The 19,590-nt window shown below is 39.4% G+C and overlaps 2 protein-coding genes across 2 annotated transcripts; both read left to right on the top strand.

Annotated features, from left to right (window-relative positions):
* The first annotated feature begins 3,558 nt into the window (after window positions 1-3,558).
* Window positions 3,559-4,560, top strand: myct1b (myc target 1b). Its single transcript, XM_083545361.1, has 2 exons — window positions 3,559-3,740; window positions 3,894-4,560. Exons 1-2 carry the CDS (start codon window positions 3,686-3,688, stop codon window positions 4,418-4,420), a joined length of 582 nt encoding a protein of 193 aa, XP_083401487.1. The 5' UTR covers window positions 3,559-3,685; the 3' UTR covers window positions 4,421-4,560.
* A 517-nt stretch (window positions 4,561-5,077) lies between these two features.
* Window positions 5,078-19,524, top strand: tulp4b (TUB like protein 4b). The gene is made up of 16 exons (XM_083545358.1): window positions 5,078-5,221; window positions 5,998-6,238; window positions 7,642-7,911; window positions 9,265-9,393; window positions 9,657-9,818; window positions 9,908-10,088; window positions 10,684-10,791; window positions 10,882-11,048; window positions 11,222-11,446; window positions 11,539-11,773; window positions 11,900-12,044; window positions 12,229-12,367; window positions 12,455-12,548; window positions 12,660-12,803; window positions 12,897-16,390; window positions 17,797-19,524. Exons 2-16 carry the CDS (start codon window positions 6,218-6,220, stop codon window positions 17,911-17,913), a joined length of 5,631 nt encoding a protein of 1,876 aa, XP_083401484.1. The 5' UTR covers window positions 5,078-5,221; window positions 5,998-6,217; the 3' UTR covers window positions 17,914-19,524.
* Window positions 19,525-19,590: the final 66 nt, after the last annotated feature.

Here is a 19,590-nt window from a genome sequence, read left to right as displayed (position 1 = left end):
ATTCCACATTTAGTTCCCATTTGCTTTTTATAATAACCTCTTCTTTTCTGGGGAACATGTTCCACTAGATTTTAGAGTGTGCTTGTGGAAACTTTAGCCACAAGGGTGTTAGTAATGTCACGTACTGGTATAAGGTGAGGAGTCCTGGTGTGCATTCAGAATTACAAGTCATCGTAAAGAGGTTCAGTATGGTTGAGGTCAGAGGTCTATAGCAGGTCATTTGAGCTTTCTTCTTTCAGCTGCTCCCATTAGGGGTTACCACAGCGGATCATCCGTCTCCATACTAATCTGTCCTCTAAATCTGCCTCTTTCAAACAAACTACCTGCATGTCTTTCCTCACCACATCCATAAACCCCCTCCTTGGCCTTCCTCTTTCCTCCTTCCTGGTGGCTCCATCCTCAGCATCCTCCTACCAATATACCCCATGTCCCTCCTCTGCACATGTCCAAACCATCTCAATCGGGCCTCTCTCACTTTGTCCCCAAATCGTCCTACATGCGCTGTACCTCTAATAAACTTGTTTCTAAATCTGTCCATCCTTATCACTCCTAACGAAAACCTCAACATCTTTAACTCTGCCACCTCCAGCTCCACCTTGTCTTTTAGTCAATGCCAATGTCTCTAAACCATACAATATTGCAGGTCTCACCACAGTCCTATAAACTTTCCCTTTCATCCTTGCAGATACTCTTCTATCAGAAATCACTCCTGTCAATCTTCTCTCTGCAATCACACCACTCCAATGCCCTCCCTCTCATTTACACACATGTCTTACTCCTACAGACTTTTATTCCCTTTCTTTCCAGCACATACCTCTACCTCTCCAGGTCTCCAACTCCAACTCCTGGCTTTTCTATTGCCTGTTGAGATTGCCTCTATGTGTTCAATCAGCTTGGAAAATCGTGTACCTTCATTGGGTTCTCCAGCGGGGCAAAAAAAGTATTTAGTCAGCCACCAATTGTGCAAGTTCTCCCACTTAAAAGATGAGAGAGGCCTGTAATTTTCATCATAGGTACACTTAACTATGAGCGGCCAAATGAGAAAAAAATCCAGAAAATCACATCGTCAGATTTTTACAGATTTTATTTGCTAATTATGGTGGAAAATAAGTATTTTGTCAATAACAAAAGTTCATCTCAATACTTTGTTATATACCCTTCCTTGGCAATGACAGAGATCAAACGTTTTCTGTAAGTCTCCAAAAGGTTTTTACACACTGTTGCTGTTTGGCCCATTCCTCCATGCAGATCTCCTCTAGAGCAGTGATGTTTTGGGGCTGTCGCTGTGCAACACGGATTTTCAACTCCCTCCTAAGATTTTCTATGGGTTGAGATCTGGATACTGATTAGGCCACTTTAGAACCTTGAAATGCTTCTTACGAAGCCATTCCTTCGTTGCCCGGGTGGTGTGTTTGGGATCATTGTCATGCTGAAAGACCCAGCCACGTTGCTGATGGAAGGTGGTTTTCACTCAAAATATCACGATACATGGCCCCATTCATTCTTTCCTTTACACGAATCAGTCGTCCTGGTCCCTTTGCAGAGAAACAGCCCCAGAGCATGATGTTTCCACCCCCATGCTTCACAGTAGGTATGGTGTTCTTTGAATGCAACTCAGCATTCTTTCTTCTCCAAACATGACAAGTTGAGGTTTTACCAAAAAATTTTATTTTGGTTTCATCTGACCATATGACATTCTCCTAATCCTCTTCTGGATTATCCAAATGCTCTCTAGCAAACTTCAGATGGGCCCGGACATGTACTGGCTTAAGCAGGGGGACACGTCTGGCCCTGCAGGATTTGAGTCCCTGGCGGCGTAGTGTGTTACTGATGGTAGCCTTTGTTACTTTGGTCTCAGCTCTCTGCAGGTCATTCACTAGGTCTCCCCATGTGGTTCTGGGATTTTTGCTCACCGTTCTTGTGATCATTTTGACCCCACGGGGTAAGATCTTGCGTGGACCCCCAGATCGAGGGAGATTATCAGTGGTCTTGTATGTCTTCCATTTTTTAATAATTGCTCCCACAGTTGGTTTCTTCACACAAAGCTGCTTACCTATTGCAGATTCAGTCTTCCCAGCCTGGTGCAGGTCTACAATTTTGTTTCTGGTGTCCTTTGACAGCTCTTTGGTCTTGGCCATAGTGGAGTTTGGAGTCTGACTGTTTGAGGTTGTGGACAGGTGTCTTTTATACTGATAATTAGTTGAAACAGGTGCCATTAATACAGGTAACAAGTGGAGGACAGAGGAGCCTCTTAAAGAAGAAGTTACAGGTCTGTGAGAGCCATAAATCTTGCTTTTTTATAGGTGACCAAATACTTTTTTTCCACCATAATTTGCAAATAAATTCTTTAAAAATCAGACAATGCGATTTTCTGTATTTTTTTTTTTCTCATTTTGTCTCTCATAGATGAAGTGAACCTATGATGAAAATTACAGGCCTCTTTCATCTTTTTAAGTGGGAGAACTTGAACAATTTGTGGCTGACTAAATACTTTTTTGCCCCACTGTATATATTTGCATGTAAACTGATGTTTTGTAAAGATAACAATTTTGTTACATTATTATTATTATTACACACTGTAAATACAAGTCAGACTACTGTACCAAAACAGTTTATTTATTACTTTTCCTTATTCAAATAAATCATCAGGAAATTAACTTCTGGCATCTAACAAAGATGGTCTTCTGGCTTCACCAGCTTGGTTTGTGTTACTGTAGCTGGTAAAACTAGATGACCTGTTCCAGCATTTTTTCTTTTCTTTTTTTAGCTGCAGGTGCTTCATCCTTTTCATTTTCATCATTTTGGAGTTGAATTATCATGACTATGTATAAGGATAGTAAAGTTAGTGTAATACATAGGATAGTACACTATGACAAGTGTATTAGTGCAACTTCCTTCCTGTTTAGACGTGTTCTAATAGATCAATACATATTTTGCCATTATGCAGTTAAATCTGTGTGTAGGTGAATGCATTCATATTTTCATCAAAATGTCATATAGCTTAAAATTAACTTGTTTTTATATACAAGTTAATATATATATAAAAACATGTCTTTATATACCCAGCCGTGGCGACTGTGGCAAGAAAAAACTCCCTTAGATGTATATAGCAAAACATTTTGTATATATTAACTGAGACATTTAAGTTTGTTTCAACAGTAAAATGGCCAATAGGTGTAGCAACAAAGTAGATATTTATATAACACATGCAGAATTAACTTTTTTTTGCCACACCAAAGTTTTTTTCTTTTCATAGAACAGCTTTGTTAGTGATGATTAAACTCTATAGTGAATACAAGAACAGCAAAGATAAAATGAGACTGAGGAAATATACTGATGGCTTTGATGTTTGAGGTTTTGGGTGTATTTCACACAGCTTTACATGCATAGTAAAAGCTGAAATCTTCATTAGAGCAAAAGGTAGGCGTGTAGCCATTGTTTTGTATTTAGTGAAACAAAGGAAATGATGCCAGAGGAAACAGCTCTGTTCCTCTGGTCTTCTGTCCCACGCAGATAAGCCATGCAATTGCTAATTTTATAAGTGGAGAGGCAGGAAGAATGACGGCAAAGTTTCCGTCTCTGCGAACAAAAAATGAACCAACCTTCTTGAGGAAAAAGTGTTTCTGAGTGCTGTCTTACTCTGGGATTTGACCGCATGTGATTTGCCTTTCTGTTTATTTGCATTATGGCTGCAAATGAAAGCAATGCCATTTTGGAGATACTTAAAAGTTTTGATTTTGGTAAGTTTCTTATTATGTTTATGTGAAATCTTAAATGAGTTCATCTTTAGGTATTAAATTGAAACTAAAATATCTTACTGTAATCAATATCTTCCTATCTGGTTCAGTTTTTGGCAAAATTCATTTAAACATCAATCATGTTTGTTTATTCAGAGGAGTTGATCCTGGCCTTCTGCTTATCAATGCTTGTTGGTCTGTTAATTGGAATTCTAATTTTCGTCCTCCTAACCTGGATCTTGAGACACAGAGCTTCAGTAAGGATTAGCACATGTCCTAATCCATCATCAGGAACGACTGGATTACGCAATCTCCAAGGCCAGCTTGGCATCTACAGGGGTAACGGCTTCAATCTAAACAATGACGGCACAAGCAGAGCCGTGTTAAACCTTCAGAGACAGACATCTGTTGACCCTAACGAACTACTGGGACGCAGCCCGAGCTTTCAGGCATCCACCTTTCGACCACTGCGGAAAAAGGGAAGTGATGAAAAAGAAAATGAGAATCAAAGAGCTTTGCTTCATGACACCACTGGCACTGACTCTGTGACAGATCCTTATAATATGGGCCAATCAGAATCATTCTGGTTAGGGAAAGGCAGTCTGAGAGGATTCCTTCCTGCACAGACTCCCCCACCTGCATATGACAGTGTTATACATATATTTCAAGAAACTCATACCTGATTTCATATGTATGTTTGTTTAATTGTGCATTGCAGTGAATTTACGTCATTAAGACCTTGTTTCTGCAGGATGATAATTGTTTCTGTAGGATGATGTTTTTTCTGTAGGTATCCCTTATCTTGCTGTGCAGATTTTTAACCACTGATGTGCCAACTAATGCAGGACTGATCACAATTGTATATATCCTGTTGCATGCAAATGTGTTCTAAACATGATGTAAATATAAAAGAATAAATTCATGCAACAAAAAGCTCTCTGCAAAATCTTTCAAATGGCCGAAAATACTGGATTAATCATATTTACGTAATGACCACATTCAGGGAACATATTCATGAATTTCCTGCTTGAGGAGGACAAATGTGTGAAGGTGCAGGATAGATCATCTACAGATTCATCAGCTGCAAATCGGTATGTAGAACAAGCATGATGTCTGAGGGATCTTTCCGTGTCCCCGACTGGGATATCTCATTAGATTGGATAAGGTAGGAAGACCTTGCAAAAACCCCCACTTCCCATCGCCAGACTCTCCCAGTCCATTGCAGTGTTCATTCCGCGATGTTCCCTCTAGATGGGGTTGCCCGTCACGTGGTATCTCGTGCGTCGTGTCGTCAGAACGCGGGTTGCCTTCACCGCGTCCAAAACTCCTTATTCGGCGAGTTTTTTTTTTTTTTTTTTTTTTTTTTTTTCTAGTTAGCTTGGTTTCCTCCCGCGATTATTTTCGTCCTTCTCGGGTGTAAATCTCAGACAATTCAGTAAGCACCTGGCAACCCACTAAGACGCATTGAAAGCGATTTGGAAAAGGTGAGTTTGACTGTAAATTCATCCCGGATTTTAATGATCATCTTATATACCGTCATTAAACGCTAATATTTTCCAGATACCTCCTTTTACTAAGTGATCCGCCAGAGAGCTGGTGAGACAGTCAATGTTTAAAAGGTGGTGCGATTAATAGTCTCCATACGATAGCAGGAGTCGGCCGCAGATTAATGTGAAGTTAAAAGCGATATAACCGATAATAAATCTCATATCTTACACGGCGGGCAAATATAACGGGTGTAAGTCGTGTGTCGGTGAAAACATGATCCACTCTACATGTACTGAACCGTAGGCCTGTTATTATATAGAACAGATGCAGACTTGGTATTTGAGATAGGGTGCTCTGGGTAAAAAAAAAAAAAAAAAAAAAGGAAAAATAAAATGTTTTTCGTGGCATAAATGATTATAAAAACGAAAGGGCACACAGGGATGTCATTAAAATTCAGTGATCATCGCATCCCTGTTGCCATGACGGCTGTGAAGTAGACTGCCCTCATCCTTCATCAGCCTCGGGTCGGCCTGCTATTAAACCAGCGACTGTACCGCCGAATAAAACAGCAGCATTTGTTTTTTTTTCTCAGCTGTAACTGTGACACAAAAGCGACCGAACCTTCCCGAACACAATGTCACACTATCATAACTGAATCTTTTTTATTCTTTAAAAGACCGATAGAAATATGTGCTGCTGTAGAACAGATACACCACAGGTGCCATAAGCCTTTGTTCTGACGTCCTCCTCGTTCAATCATCTCTGCCCACAGAAAGCGTGGACTTGCTTCCAGAGACACTTTGTTCCATTCCTACATCTCTAAAATCATCTGTACAGCCCCGACGACATTGACAATGATGGCCTGATATTTCATTGACAATAATCCCAATCCACTGCGAATAGAATAAGTCACAGACCTCTCAGGTGCTGCAACACATCTTTAATCACCAACAAAATGGAAGACACTTTTATCTACCAGATTGGGACTAATAATGTCCAGGGACTATGAAGAGGTGAGTGCCGATTACATTTTCTCTCTTCAATGTCCACTTATGTTTATTCACCGTATTCACTGTCGCTTATTTATTATTAGGTTACAGTATATTGTATAGAAACATTCAGGATCAGTGTGTTGCACCAATAATAATTTGATTGAGCAGAGTTTAGAGCGATAAGCGAATTATTAAAACGTTTGCTTTCAACCCAGAGACATGTATTTAAACTGTAAAATCAATTCATATCTTTCAGGAAACTCACACCTGATTTCATACGTTTTGCTCATTTGTGCACTGGTGGTACTTCGTGTGTGCGTGCATTCGAAGGCTTTGTTCCATGTTTCTGTAGGATGATGTTTGTTTCTGTAGGTTTCCAATACAATCCATGGGTGGATTTTTTTTTTAACCAATGATGTGCCAACTAATGCAGCACTGATCACAACTATATATTCGGTTGTATGCATATGTGTTTAAAACATTATGTAAATATGAAAGAATCAGATCTTCGCAGCAAATAACTGTCTGCAAAATGATTCAAATAGCCAAAGATATTAGATTAATCATAAAAAAAAAATGTACAGAATACTAAAATGTCCACTGTTAACTGGAAAATGGAATCAGATAACCTCAGCATAAATTGAATGAATTATTCAAATGCATACAATTATATATATTTTGGAGGCAGAAATTGTGCTTGAACTATTAAAATAATTACATCAAACGGATTAAAATCAAGACATCAAGACAATTTAATTGTAAAGGTGTGCTGTAATTAAATACAATAAAAGCTTCCACAGGTGTCTCTTTGAGGACTGATGCACCAGATCATGGTGTCCTAACCTTTGCCATATCCCTTGTCCTGTACGTTTTAGTGCTTTGTTGGTGATCCAACATATCCAACTCAATGCAATATGGCATTATAATCAGCCCATCAGTTGATTTTGGTGTTTTAGAGCAGGGAAGACACTGAAATGTAAAGGACAGGGTATTACAGCTCAAAGGTTAGCAAGCTTTGCTTTAGAGGGTACAAAATGATGTGTGTGTAATGTGCTTAATGTTTATAGGGAGTGGAACACTGGTACACTGGGCTGGATTATCTTCCATGATGATTTTCCATCAATCTAAAAAATGTGAAAATCAGAAATTTGTCTTGAATAGCTACAGAATTTTCTCTATTTACTGTATACTGACTAGCATAGCATAAATCTTTCCCATCCAGGATCTCTATATAAGAAAATGAAACCTACACGAGTTTAAGATGAATATCTGATAAATTACGTTTGAGGTTTCTTTTTTAATACAGAATTAAAACAATCTAGGTGAATGTCAACTTTGGTTAATTTCTTTGATGCTGCAGCACAATCTATATTAAATGGTGCGAAATATAAAAACACAACTTTCCTCTTTCCTTTTCTATATAGCCTGGCAATTCAGTAGGGATGTTGGCAGCAGTGGAACATGGTCCTGTCCTCTGCAGCGACTCCAACATCCTCTGCCTCTCATGGAAAGGAAGGGTTCCCAAAAGTGAGAAGGAAAAGCCGGTGTGCAGAAGACGTTACTATGAAGAAGGTTGGCTGGCCACCGGAAATGCGAGGGGCGTTGTTGGAGTGACTTTCACTTCTAGTCACTGCAGGAGGGACAGGAGTACACCACAGAGAATTAATTTCAATTTAAGAGGCCACAACAGTGAGGTTTGTGTTTCATATTTGCCTTTAATAAATCTGCTTTATTATATTTAGAAGGTGCATTGGCAAGTGCCGCAGTATTTCTAATCGTGGATATATAAAGTCAACGCACCCTGGTTTAAATGTCAGATCTTTTACACTTTGAATGTGATATAGCAACCAACAAATTGTAAGTTAAAGAAATAAATAAATGAACCTTACAATAGCATGTCTGTATAATTGTGCATGCAACAGTGTTCAGAAATTTACAAAATAAAACCATGTTCGAACGCAGTTTTTATACTGCGTTTTAATATTCGTCATCAATTAAGTGATGTTCATTATCCCTATAAAGGTCAGCTGTTTCTGTAGGATTTTCCTGACCTTTTTTTTTTTTTTTTTACTTTTATCTGACAGCATGTCATGCCCCCCAAAGAGCTCATAAGGCATGTACACGATCTTGATGTTGAACGGTTTTAATCAGAAGAGGTGTATGATCTACTATGATCTACTATGTAACATTGTAAATGCCATCAACATGTGTAAAAAAAAATAATCGCTGGTCACTTTCTGGTCACATGTCTGACCTACAGGGTAGGGGAGGTGTACAGAAGCTGTTTCTAATGAAAACAAAACATCTAATGCTCTCTAAATCAACCCATGCCACGTGACAGAATCCGTTAAAACATTTTCACCATCATTCTTAAAGATATCTTGGGTAGAATATCCAGACAGCCAAAGAACACTATACACAATTTGAGGCATTGTGGTGGCAACATTATTCTATGGGGCTGATTCTCTTTAGCGGTGACTGTACTCAAGATAGAAGAAATATCAGACTATTATAGCACAAAACCTGTAGGCCTTAGCTAGACACTTAAAAATAAGGACTGGTCTCACCTTACAGCAATAATGATCCAAGCAGAGAGCAAGTCAACAAAGTAATAGCTTGTAGAAGATGAATGTTTTGGAATTGCCAAGTCAGAATCTAGATCTAATCACTATTGAAAACCTGTAGAATGACTTGGAGTGGGCTGTTAACAGGAGATCTCTCACGAGATGACAGATCTGGAGCATTTTTGCAAGGAAGAGCAGAATAAAATTGACCAAGATGTGCTAAGAAGTAGACTCTTACTCAGAAAGACTAAATGCTATATTGCAAGTAAAAGGTGCTTTAATTCGTTTTTAACGAAATAATTTTTGTTGTTGTTTAATTTAAAACATTTCTCCATTTTGTTGATTTCTAAATCATTAAATGTCTGGGTTTTTTGCATCACAAAAAAATTAATTTTCTCAGGGGTCGTAGACTTTCTATCTACTGTATATATTCAGTAATATGTCATTAAAACAATGGTGTGAGAATTAACTGTCACAATGCAGGTTGTCCTCGTCCGCTGGAATGAGCCGTTTCAAAAGCTTGCAACATGTGACATGGAAGGGGGGATCTTTGTGTGGATACAGTATGAGGGGCGATGGTCTGTGGAGCTGGTTAATGATCGGGGAGCTCAGGTACCCTGTTACATCACAATCCTGTTCTTTTTCAGTTTAAATCCCATGATTACATTCCAAGGACAATTGTGTGTGTGTGTGTGTGTGTGTGTGTGTGTGTGTGTGTATGTGTGTGTGTGTGTGTGTGTGTGTGTGTGTGTGTGTGTGTGTGTGTGTGTGTGTGTGTGTGTGTGTGTAATGAAAAAATGCAATTATTTTATCTTTTGACATTATAGCCATTCACAGTTTTAAGATGTTTTAATGCATTCTGGTGTGTCTTTTAGGTAAGTGACTTTACCTGGTCCCATGATGGAACTCAGGCCCTGATTGCCTACAGAGATGGCTTTGTCTTGGTGGGCTCAGTCAGTGGGCAAAGGCACTGGTCATCTGAGATCAACCTTGAGAGCCAAATCACCTGTGGAATATGGACCCCTGATGACCAACAGGTATAAAAATAATAATAAGTTAAATGAATAAATCAATTGGGTTCCTGTTTGGTGTATGCAGATAAAGATACATTACTGTATGCATACAGGTGTTGTTTGGAACAGCAGATGGACAAGTAATTGTAATGGACTGTCATGGTCGGATGCTTGCTCATGTTCTACTGCATGAATCGGATGGAATTGTGGGCATGTCCTGGAACTGCCCTGACTTTCTAGTGGAAGACAGCACTGAGAGTGATACAGATTCTGATGAAAATATCCCTAACCAAGGTAAATATAATTACAGCGCTTCACTTTTTCCACATTTTGTTATAGTTTTTTTTTACAAAATGGATTAAATTTGCTTAAAATTCTACAAACAATACCCAGGAACAGAAACTTCCTTGGACTTCATGGCTTGGTTTGTTTCTGACATGCACTGTTAACTGTGGGACCTTATATAGACCTTTTCAAACCATGTCCAATCAACTGAATTTACCACAGGTTGACTCCAATCAAGTTGTTGAAACATCTCAAGAATGATCAGTGGAAACAGGATGCACCTGAGCTCAATGTTTGTCATGGCAAATGCTGTAAATACTTATGTACATGTGATACTTTCTGGGTTTTTTTATTTTATTTTTTTTATAAATTTGCAAAGATTTCAAACAAAATTCTTTTCACATTTTCATTATGGGGTATTGATTGTAACATTTTGAGAGAAATAATGAATTTAATCCATTTTGAAATAAGGCTGCACTGTATAATAAAAGCGATTCTAAATATGATTGTACACTTCATCAGTATTTTTGTTAATACTAATAATAGATCCGCCTGGCAGATTTTACCAGTCAGTGATCACTCTAAATCTGTCTTTTCTTTGAAGCACGTAATGTGAAGCCCCTTCTCACAGTAAGCTTCATATCTGGAGACATAAGTTTAATGAACAACTATGATGACCTTTCACCTAATATTATCCACTCAGGACTAAAAGGTAAAAGATCATGCTATGTCACATTTGTTATCATTTTTTGTAAACCATTGTTCACAATCGCTAAGAAATCTATGTGTTTGCTTTATATAGATGTGGAGGTGCAGTGGTGCTCTCAGGGAGACTTGTTAGCTGTTGCTGGAATGGAGAGACATGGGCTGCCTTCTGACTCAGCCTGTTCCTCTATGATGAGAAATGCCCTAGTCAAGTTCTACAATGTCCAAGGAGAACATATATATACTTTGGAAACACCTGCACAGGTCAACTTTCTTGCTTCATTGAACATGTATCATATTATATATGAAATATCTAACAAATAAAATATATATAACACAACATAGAGAAAAAAATTATACAGATAATCCAAAAGAACTAATAAATAATATTTACTGTGGGTCAGTATTCAGATGCTGTGGGGTTGTTCTAATTTCAGAGGCCCATCACTACTATATGCTGGGGCCACAGGGACTCACGGTTGTTTCTGGCTTGTGGGCCAGCACTGTATGTTGTACGGGTTGAGCACAGGGTGGCCAGTCTGCAGCTGCTGTGTCAGCAGGGCATAGCCAGTGCCCTAAGAGAGGAGAGAGATGTGAGCAAACTGAACATGCCATCTCTCCTCTGTTCCTACGTCACCAGTGCATTCATACCAACAATCAAGGTATGTAATAAGTTATAGGCCATGTCACCATGAAAGAAGGAATGACACGAAGTAAGATTAATTCAATACTGATCTGCATGTTCCATCTGCAGCCTCCTATTCCTGATCCAAACAACATTCGTGATTTTGTTAGCTACCCCACAGGGGGAAATGAGAGATTGCATTGCACAATGAAACGTGCCGAGGAGAATCCAGAGGCAGGAGGGCCATGCTATACTCTCTATTTGGAGCATTTGGGGGGTCTGGTGCCAATTCTCAAGGGCCGTCGTATCAGCAAACTGCGTCCAGAGTTTGTTATAATGGACCCCAAAATGGACAGTAAGACAGGTAAATCTTTAAATATGTAATCACTTTTTCTAGTTTGTCATGGATGCTCTCAAATTATTCCTTATGCAAAAAGGCAGCTTTTTCAAGACGAGCGTATTTTTTTTAATTTTTTTTATTGAATTTCAGATGAGGTCTGCGTGAATGGAATGTTATCCTACATGACCGACAGCTGCAACTGCTCTGACTCTAGTGACATTGAATTGAGTGACGAATGGGTGGAAAGAAAGTCACCTAAACTTTCTAGAGGAAACAGGTCACCCAAACTTCCAAGGTAAATGACTGTAATTGCAACCAATGAATAGTCAATCAATTAGTATGTTTCTAATTGTTGCAGTATTTTAAAAGTCAATTTTTTAAACTAGTAGTAAATATGGGCACCATTAGTGTTTAAACATGGTTTTAGAATTTCATGAAATATACAGTATATTCCCGTATTATTCTGTTTGATTACATAGAATCAGTATGGAATCAAGAAAGTCTCCTAAACTTGCCCAAACCCAAGAACTGTCCAGATCTCCAAGATTACCAAAGAAAGCCACTATTCGATCTCCAAGTCTCACTCGGAGGGAATTCCCAATAGATGGAATAAGTGAGGTATTAAAAAATTGTAATTAAAGTTTTTGGAAATTGTATCTGATCATAACTAACGCGATTGAGCCCATGATTATATTTGCCTTTCAGCATAATTATCTGGCTCAAGTCACTTCCAACATTTGGGGTACAAAGTTTAAGATTGTAGGACTTGCATCTTTTTTGCCAGCAAATTTAGGTGCAGGTACGAAATTTCAATTTCAAAAATATTTTCTGTATTGATGTGCATAAGGTTCATAATGCAGTGTAATGGTGTATTTATATATGTTTTATTTATTTATGATGTCTGTTACAGTTATCTACAAAACCAGTTTGTTGCACTTGCAACCACGTCAGATGACTATATATCTACCAGAGGTCCGAAAGATTTCGCTTGATTTCATGAGTCTACCAGTCTTCAATCCCAATGTATTTAGCGAAGATGAAGATGATTTACCAGGTAAACATTTATCGAACACACTTACCATATGAATAATTCAATGTCAGTAATTTATGAAGTATTAATTCTGGGGTACCATTGTTTTTGTTCTAGTCATGGGCCCTTCAGGGGTGTCAGGTGATAATCCTCCCTGCACAGTCAATATACCTATTGCTCCTATACATAGCCCTGCTCAAGCCATGTCACCCACACAGAGCATTGGTCTTGTGCAGTCTCTATTAGCAAATCAGAATATTCAGCTTGATGTCCTGACCAATCCCACGGCTACGGCTGCTGCAGCCACTGCTGCAGCAGTGGCAAAGGCACCAGTTCCTGATCATAGTGCAGACAATGTCACAGCTCAGTACACTGTGCCAACAAGATACTCTAGTCCTGGACAGGTTATCTTTAGTGGCCTTGAAATGGGTAACCTGAGTTTGAATGGAACACTCCCACCACCGCCACATCATTTGCCACCGCAACCTCATCAGCAACAACGTCAGCAGCAGCAGCAGCAGCAGCAACAACAACAACAACAAGAAGATCATCATCAGACATCAAAACATCAGCAGCAGACACAGACACAACAACAGCATCTGAAGTTACAACAGCACCAGCAAGCACAACAGCAACACCAACAACCAATGCAACATCATCAACAACATCTGCAGCACCAACAACAAATACAAACTCAGCATCATCAGCAAATTCAACAGCACATTCAACAGCAGCACCAACAGCAAATGCAACAGCAGCATCATCATCAAATACAGCAGCAGCAACTACAGCAACATCATCAGCATTTGCAACAACAGCATTTGCAACAACAGCATTTGCAACAACAGCATTTGCAACAACAACAATTGCAACAGCAGCATTTGCAACAGCAACATTTGCAACAGCAACATTTGCAACAGCAACATTTGCAACAGCAGCAGTTGCAACAACAGCAATTGCAACAGCAAATACATCAGCAGCAAGTCCAACACCACCATCAGCAAATGCAACAGCAGCAGCATCAGATGCATCTTCAACATGAGCAAATGCAACAGCAGCAGCAACAAATTCGCCAACAGATTCAAGAAATGAGACAACAGCAGCAACAGCTTCAGCAACAGCATCAGCAAATGCAACAGCAACATCAACAAATGCAAAGACAGCATCAACAAATGCAGCAACAACTCAAGATGCAAATATCCATACCACCGCCTCCTTCAGGGTATGCCTCCATTCCCATGCATCAGCTGCAGATGATGCCTGCAATTTCTCATCCAGACCAACCACCAGAAAGAGCAGAGCAGGCACACACTCTAAAGGTTCCTTCTAGGCCACAGTCTTTCATTGAAAATGACAACTCTCTTGAAATTCAAATGCGTAAAATGAATCCTCCACCTCCATACCCTGGCACAGTGGTATCTGCAGCAGCGGCAGGTCCCCCAGTCCAGCCTGGTCTAATTGGAAACAGTGAGAATGCTAACACACTGTCAGCAGACTCATGTCTATCCAAGGATGAGTTTTCTCTTCACCCAGTAAGTATCCAGTACCCGACACCTCTTGGTTATGAAAGGATTACAACTTTTGACAGCAGTGGAAATGTGGAGGAGGTCTGTCGCCCAAGGAGACGTCTTATACGAAACCAGAATGCCTATGGCTTGCAAGGAATGGGCAGTTCGGCTACATTGAAAGTTACCTCATCTGAAAATAAAAAAGTCCAGCTTCCTTATAGCTCAGCAACTCTCAGTCGCCTTTCAGTGCCTCGATATTCCATACCAAGTGGAGATCCTCCACCATACCCAGACCCTGCTAATCAGATCAATGTCAATAGGAGTCCTACACAAAGGATTGAAAGCAGTCTTATCCATGCTACTCTGCGACGGGATCGCAGAGAAAATTCTCTGAAGGTTCCCCAAATGGTGGATACAGCAAGGACTCTACCAACCAAATCTAAAGTTAATAGTGCTCTTGCACTTTCTTACCAGCCCAGGATTCCCACAGCTTTGTACACTTGCACTCAATGCAGCAGTAATAGCAGCAGCACAAGTGTAAGTGTCAGTGGTGGTGGAAGCAACAGCAGTGGCATTGCAGGGGGGACTGTTGTGCGGCAAGATTTTCCCCCTGGCAAAGGGGCACAACACAGTACCATAATTGTGCACTCTAAAAGTGCTTCGACTCTGGCTTCACAATCCTCTTATAACCTACTGAGCCCTGTTGACAATAGTAGAGACAGGACTGTATATATCAACTCTGCCTTTACTGAAGATGAGACTCTAAACCAACAGTGCCACTTGGAAAAATCAATGCGTCATTTAACTCTCGGAGATGTCAGTTTAACAGTGAAGCGGCCACCACCTTACCAGTGGGATTCTCCTTCTTCAGACCAAATATGGATGGCCCAGGATCAAAATATGCTGACTAACCCACCAGGACCTCACAAACCACCTCATCTTTTACTCAGCCAAGCACAGCACTTAGACATAACTCGACTACCTTTTGTCCTCTCAGCAAAACCTCCCTCTAGTCCAAGTTCAATTACCATGCCATCAAGTTACCAGATTTCTCTGTCACCTTTTCCCCCTGGTGTGGGCCACAGTGGTGCTCAGTTTCAGCCATTGCAAAGTACTCCTCAGCCTTGTGGCCCCAATGACATAGTAACATCAATGCCATTTAGCCAGCAGGATCCATCTCTTGTTTTGCCCCCTGGTTATGCAAATAATCTGGCCAGTCTTCCCTGTTGCCCACTCCCTCCTATGTATCCTGGAGCAAGCTCATGCACCAACCTTCAGCTTCATCCAATGGCTTTACATCCTTGGAGCACATACAGTGCTTGCCCTCCTATGCCGGATCACTCAGCAACTTTACCAAGTAAAATGCATCAAACTTTGGAAAAGCCCATACTCTCACCCCCACCACCACCACCTCCTCCACCCCCACCACCTCCTCCACCTCCACTCCCTCCTCCTCCTCCTCCAGCTGAACTTATGGCTCACCAAAGCACCTCAGAGGTTTTAGCTGACTCTGGTGAGAGTTTTCAGGAGCAATCTTCACTTAACGAAAGTCCAGTACAACAGGGGTCAGACAGGTTTAGCAAAAAAAGCCGCAAAAGACTTGACAGCAGAGCAGAGGAGGCGGGTATGTCCAACGTTTCGGAGAGTAAGTCAAAAAAGGAAGGTCGTGCTCTGGCTGACTTCAATTCTCTCATTGCTAGTCCACGGCTTAGTGGCAGAGAGAAAAAGAAGCCTAAAGGACAGAAAGAGCAACTGAACAAGGCCAAAAAGCTGAGCAGGACCACAAATGAGTTCCAAGACAGCTCTGAAAGTGAGCCAGAACTTTTCATTAGTGGCGATGAATTAATGAATCAAAGCCAGAGCAGCAAGAAAGGTTGGAAAAGCAAGCGTAGTCTGCGCACGGCAAATGAACTCGAGGAGATTAAGTGCCGCAAGGCAAATGAGAGAGAAGATCGAAGTCTTGGCAGTCAGGGCTTTGTGTATGTTATGGCCAACAAACAGCCATTGTGGAATGAAGCTACTCAAGTCTACCAGCTTGACTTTGGTGGAAGAGTGACACAGGAATCAGCCAAAAATTTTCAGATTGAGCTGGATGGACGACAAGTAAGGCTACTGGTTTCCTCATTTCTTTGTTCTTATTGTTTTATGTTTTCAAAAATGTGTCATTTATAAAGATAAACTCACATCAGAAACAATTTTTACACACTTATTTATAGATGTAGCAATATATAGTGCGGATTATTCATCAGTTAGTTTAAAGTTGTCATCACATTTTTGATTACCTCATTCAGTTGCTAGTTGCCAAGTACAGATTGCAAAGTATGACTATGACCTCATGTGGGTAGCCTGTAAAAACTCTTTGTTATGTCATATTTGTTCTCTGGTTGTTCTTGTTAACCGAGGTGATGAAGGTTTCCTGGCAGTCCTCCACTCACATTGTCTTCTTTAGTCCATACTCATTGGGATTTGCAGTGCAAAGTCATCATAAGTGTATACAGGTAGTCCTCTACTTACGATGGAGATACGTTACGACGACTCCATCGTAAGTCAAAAATATCGTAAGTGGAAGATGATGCTATGACTGTGACAGTCTTTCCTGCTTCATGATGATTTATAATTTTAATTTTCTGCTCTAAACTGATGGCTTTCCTCTTTTTTTTCACTACAAGCAGGAGACATACTTGGGCGCTTGGAAGACGTGCTTATATCACTAAAATTGCTGTTTGAAATAGTTTAAGACAGAAAAAACCACACTCTGAGACAACTTTACTCCGTCGACCGCTAGCGAGACTGGGGCATCTCACAGGGCGAGAGATACGCTCATCCCAGCTTCACATCCAACTTATCGTACTGCTGTCTGTGCCTGTTGCGTGAAATTTTGCGTGAAATTTTTAATATTTTTATATTGATCACTTTTATTGATGTTATTAAATGATAGTGGCTATACCTGTACCTGCAATCTAACATGCTTGTACAATCACTTCCTTTACTTGATGAGCTAGTCTGCTTACAGAGCCCCTTTATTTTATTTCCAAACTTATATCTGGTCAGTCGATTACGCATCATGGTGAGAGTCTTCCAATTGTTTCTGGGCAATCAGTGTGAGTGTGTCCTAAATTGTACAAAAAGAAAAGTCTTCGCCCTACCACCAGGAGATCCTGAGTTCCAGTTCTGATGATGGCATTCATGGCTGTGAGCCCAAACAACCAAAACTGGTCTTACTCTCGTGTGGGAGGAATAGCACACTTATTGAATGACTTTTAAAAATTATTGCTTTGCTTTGAAATATATGCTACCCATATGGGGTCACAGTCATAGAGTGACTACTTTAAAAAAATAAATAAAAATTTTCATAGGTTTTTTTTTCATAGACCCATTACTTTTTAAAGAATAATTTTTAGCAGTACATTTTTTTTTTTTTAAAAAGGGAATTTTTGTTCAAAGCATTATTAAATAATGCATTTAAGCACTGTCAGTTTTGCTATGAGTAACTCTGATCTCTGTTACAGGTGATGCAGTTTGGCAGGATCGATGGTAATGCATACATTCTGGATTTTCAGTACCCATTCTCAGCTGTGCAAGCATTTGCTGTCGCATTGGCCAATGTCACACAGAGGCTTAAATAAAGGACAGTAATGGCCATCGTGTGCAAGACTACACAATTTGCTGATTATATTGTGAACAACAATGGACAACACTTTATGTTGCCAATAAATATGGTACTGCTTGTGTTCGGCCAGAGTAAAGGAAACAGTCAGCGTAATACGGTCAGAATCATAGCATACCTAACAGTGTAAAAAGGTACAGAATGGTTAAAAGAATCATTCTTTTGTTAACTATAGGGGAATAAGACAAAAAGAAGAAGTAAGAATGCAGGACCAGTGCTTGATTAAAGCTAGTAAAGATCAGTTTCTAGTTTTGATTTTTTTCTTTTGGTGTGTGTATTTGTTTCATAACATTAATATATGAAAGGCTAAACAATGATTTGCATGCAAACCTATGCCAATTTAGTTACCCTGTGATGAGATTCCCATACTGAGGGTTTTGTTTTTTCGCTGCAGATTGTTTTCCGAGTGTGAGTGGTAATATACATTTTACGAATTGTGTACTAAGAGGGATAATGACTTGAGTGAAAATATTTTTGAACTTGACTGTATTCCATTAATGTGTGGTGTAACATGAATCAGACATTAGAACTATAGGCTTCAACATCTCATTGCAATGAATGCCTTCATTGTTAATTGATTTGTTGATTCTTTTTTTATCACTTTTATTTTATTATAAACCTTTGTAACAGCTGCAGGTTTTTTTTATCACTTTAAACCTCTTAAATAGATGTTGATCATGAAACAGGTGGTGTTAAATGATATTTGAATCGCTGTTATTTGTAGATTTGTAAAATATTACACCCATTTCATAGCATCTCGCCACATAAGCACGCAGTTTTAATTTCAATATGGGTTTTGAAAAATATTTATAATTGGGTCTGTTAATCGTACCAGAATGAGCTTAAACTTATATAAATCTAATTAATTTGGCATTGTAATGTACAAATTAAACTTAGAAAGTAGGCCTGGCATAGTTTTGGAAGAGGTACTACCACTTGGAGGATAATAGAACTGAATCTAAATCTCTTAATGATGGCTAGAGTGATGTATGGGATAAACATTTTCCTATTTAACTAAAAGATTTGGTGGTTTTCTTAGGTTTGTTGAAGAAATATCTGGATTCTATGTTCAGTGTGATTGACATTTCATGACCTTAGTTTTTCTCTATGCGATTTTGGTCTGCCACTTTATCTTCACTCTGATAGAAGCTGAGGTCAAGATTTGTTTATGTAGCAGTACTGGGGTACTACAATGTCACAGTCGGGACAAAATCTAATTGGCCCTATATATGTTGACACAAGATCTGTTTACTGTATTTTATATATAGTATAAATATAAACACACCTCTGCTTTCTTATATAATTTGAGCTGTTATTTTGATTTTTATATTTTGGATGTAAGTTTTAAAAAAAATGCTGAAAGTATCTGTGTTGACAGCTGATGGTTAATATGATCGTTCTCCTGTTTTTGGTGTATATGCTTTGATGATTTGCAAACTTGAGCAATTTTCAATCTGTTATACTAGAGTATTCAGGCCCAGTTTGAATTGTGTGGAATGTGAGGCTTTAACTGTGCTAATGCTTTACTATTGTAATGTACAATAAACCATGATGAGCTTGTAATATTAAATTAGCTTTCTGCATTTTCATTGTTCCAAAATTAATTAAACAGCTGGAATAAGTGCTGCTGGAAATA

Source organism: Silurus aristotelis, assembly GCF_946808225.1.
Source record: "Silurus aristotelis genome assembly, chromosome: 6".
Lineage (NCBI taxonomy): Eukaryota > Metazoa > Chordata > Actinopteri > Siluriformes > Siluridae > Silurus > Silurus aristotelis.
This window is presented reverse-complemented; position numbering and strand designations above follow the sequence as displayed.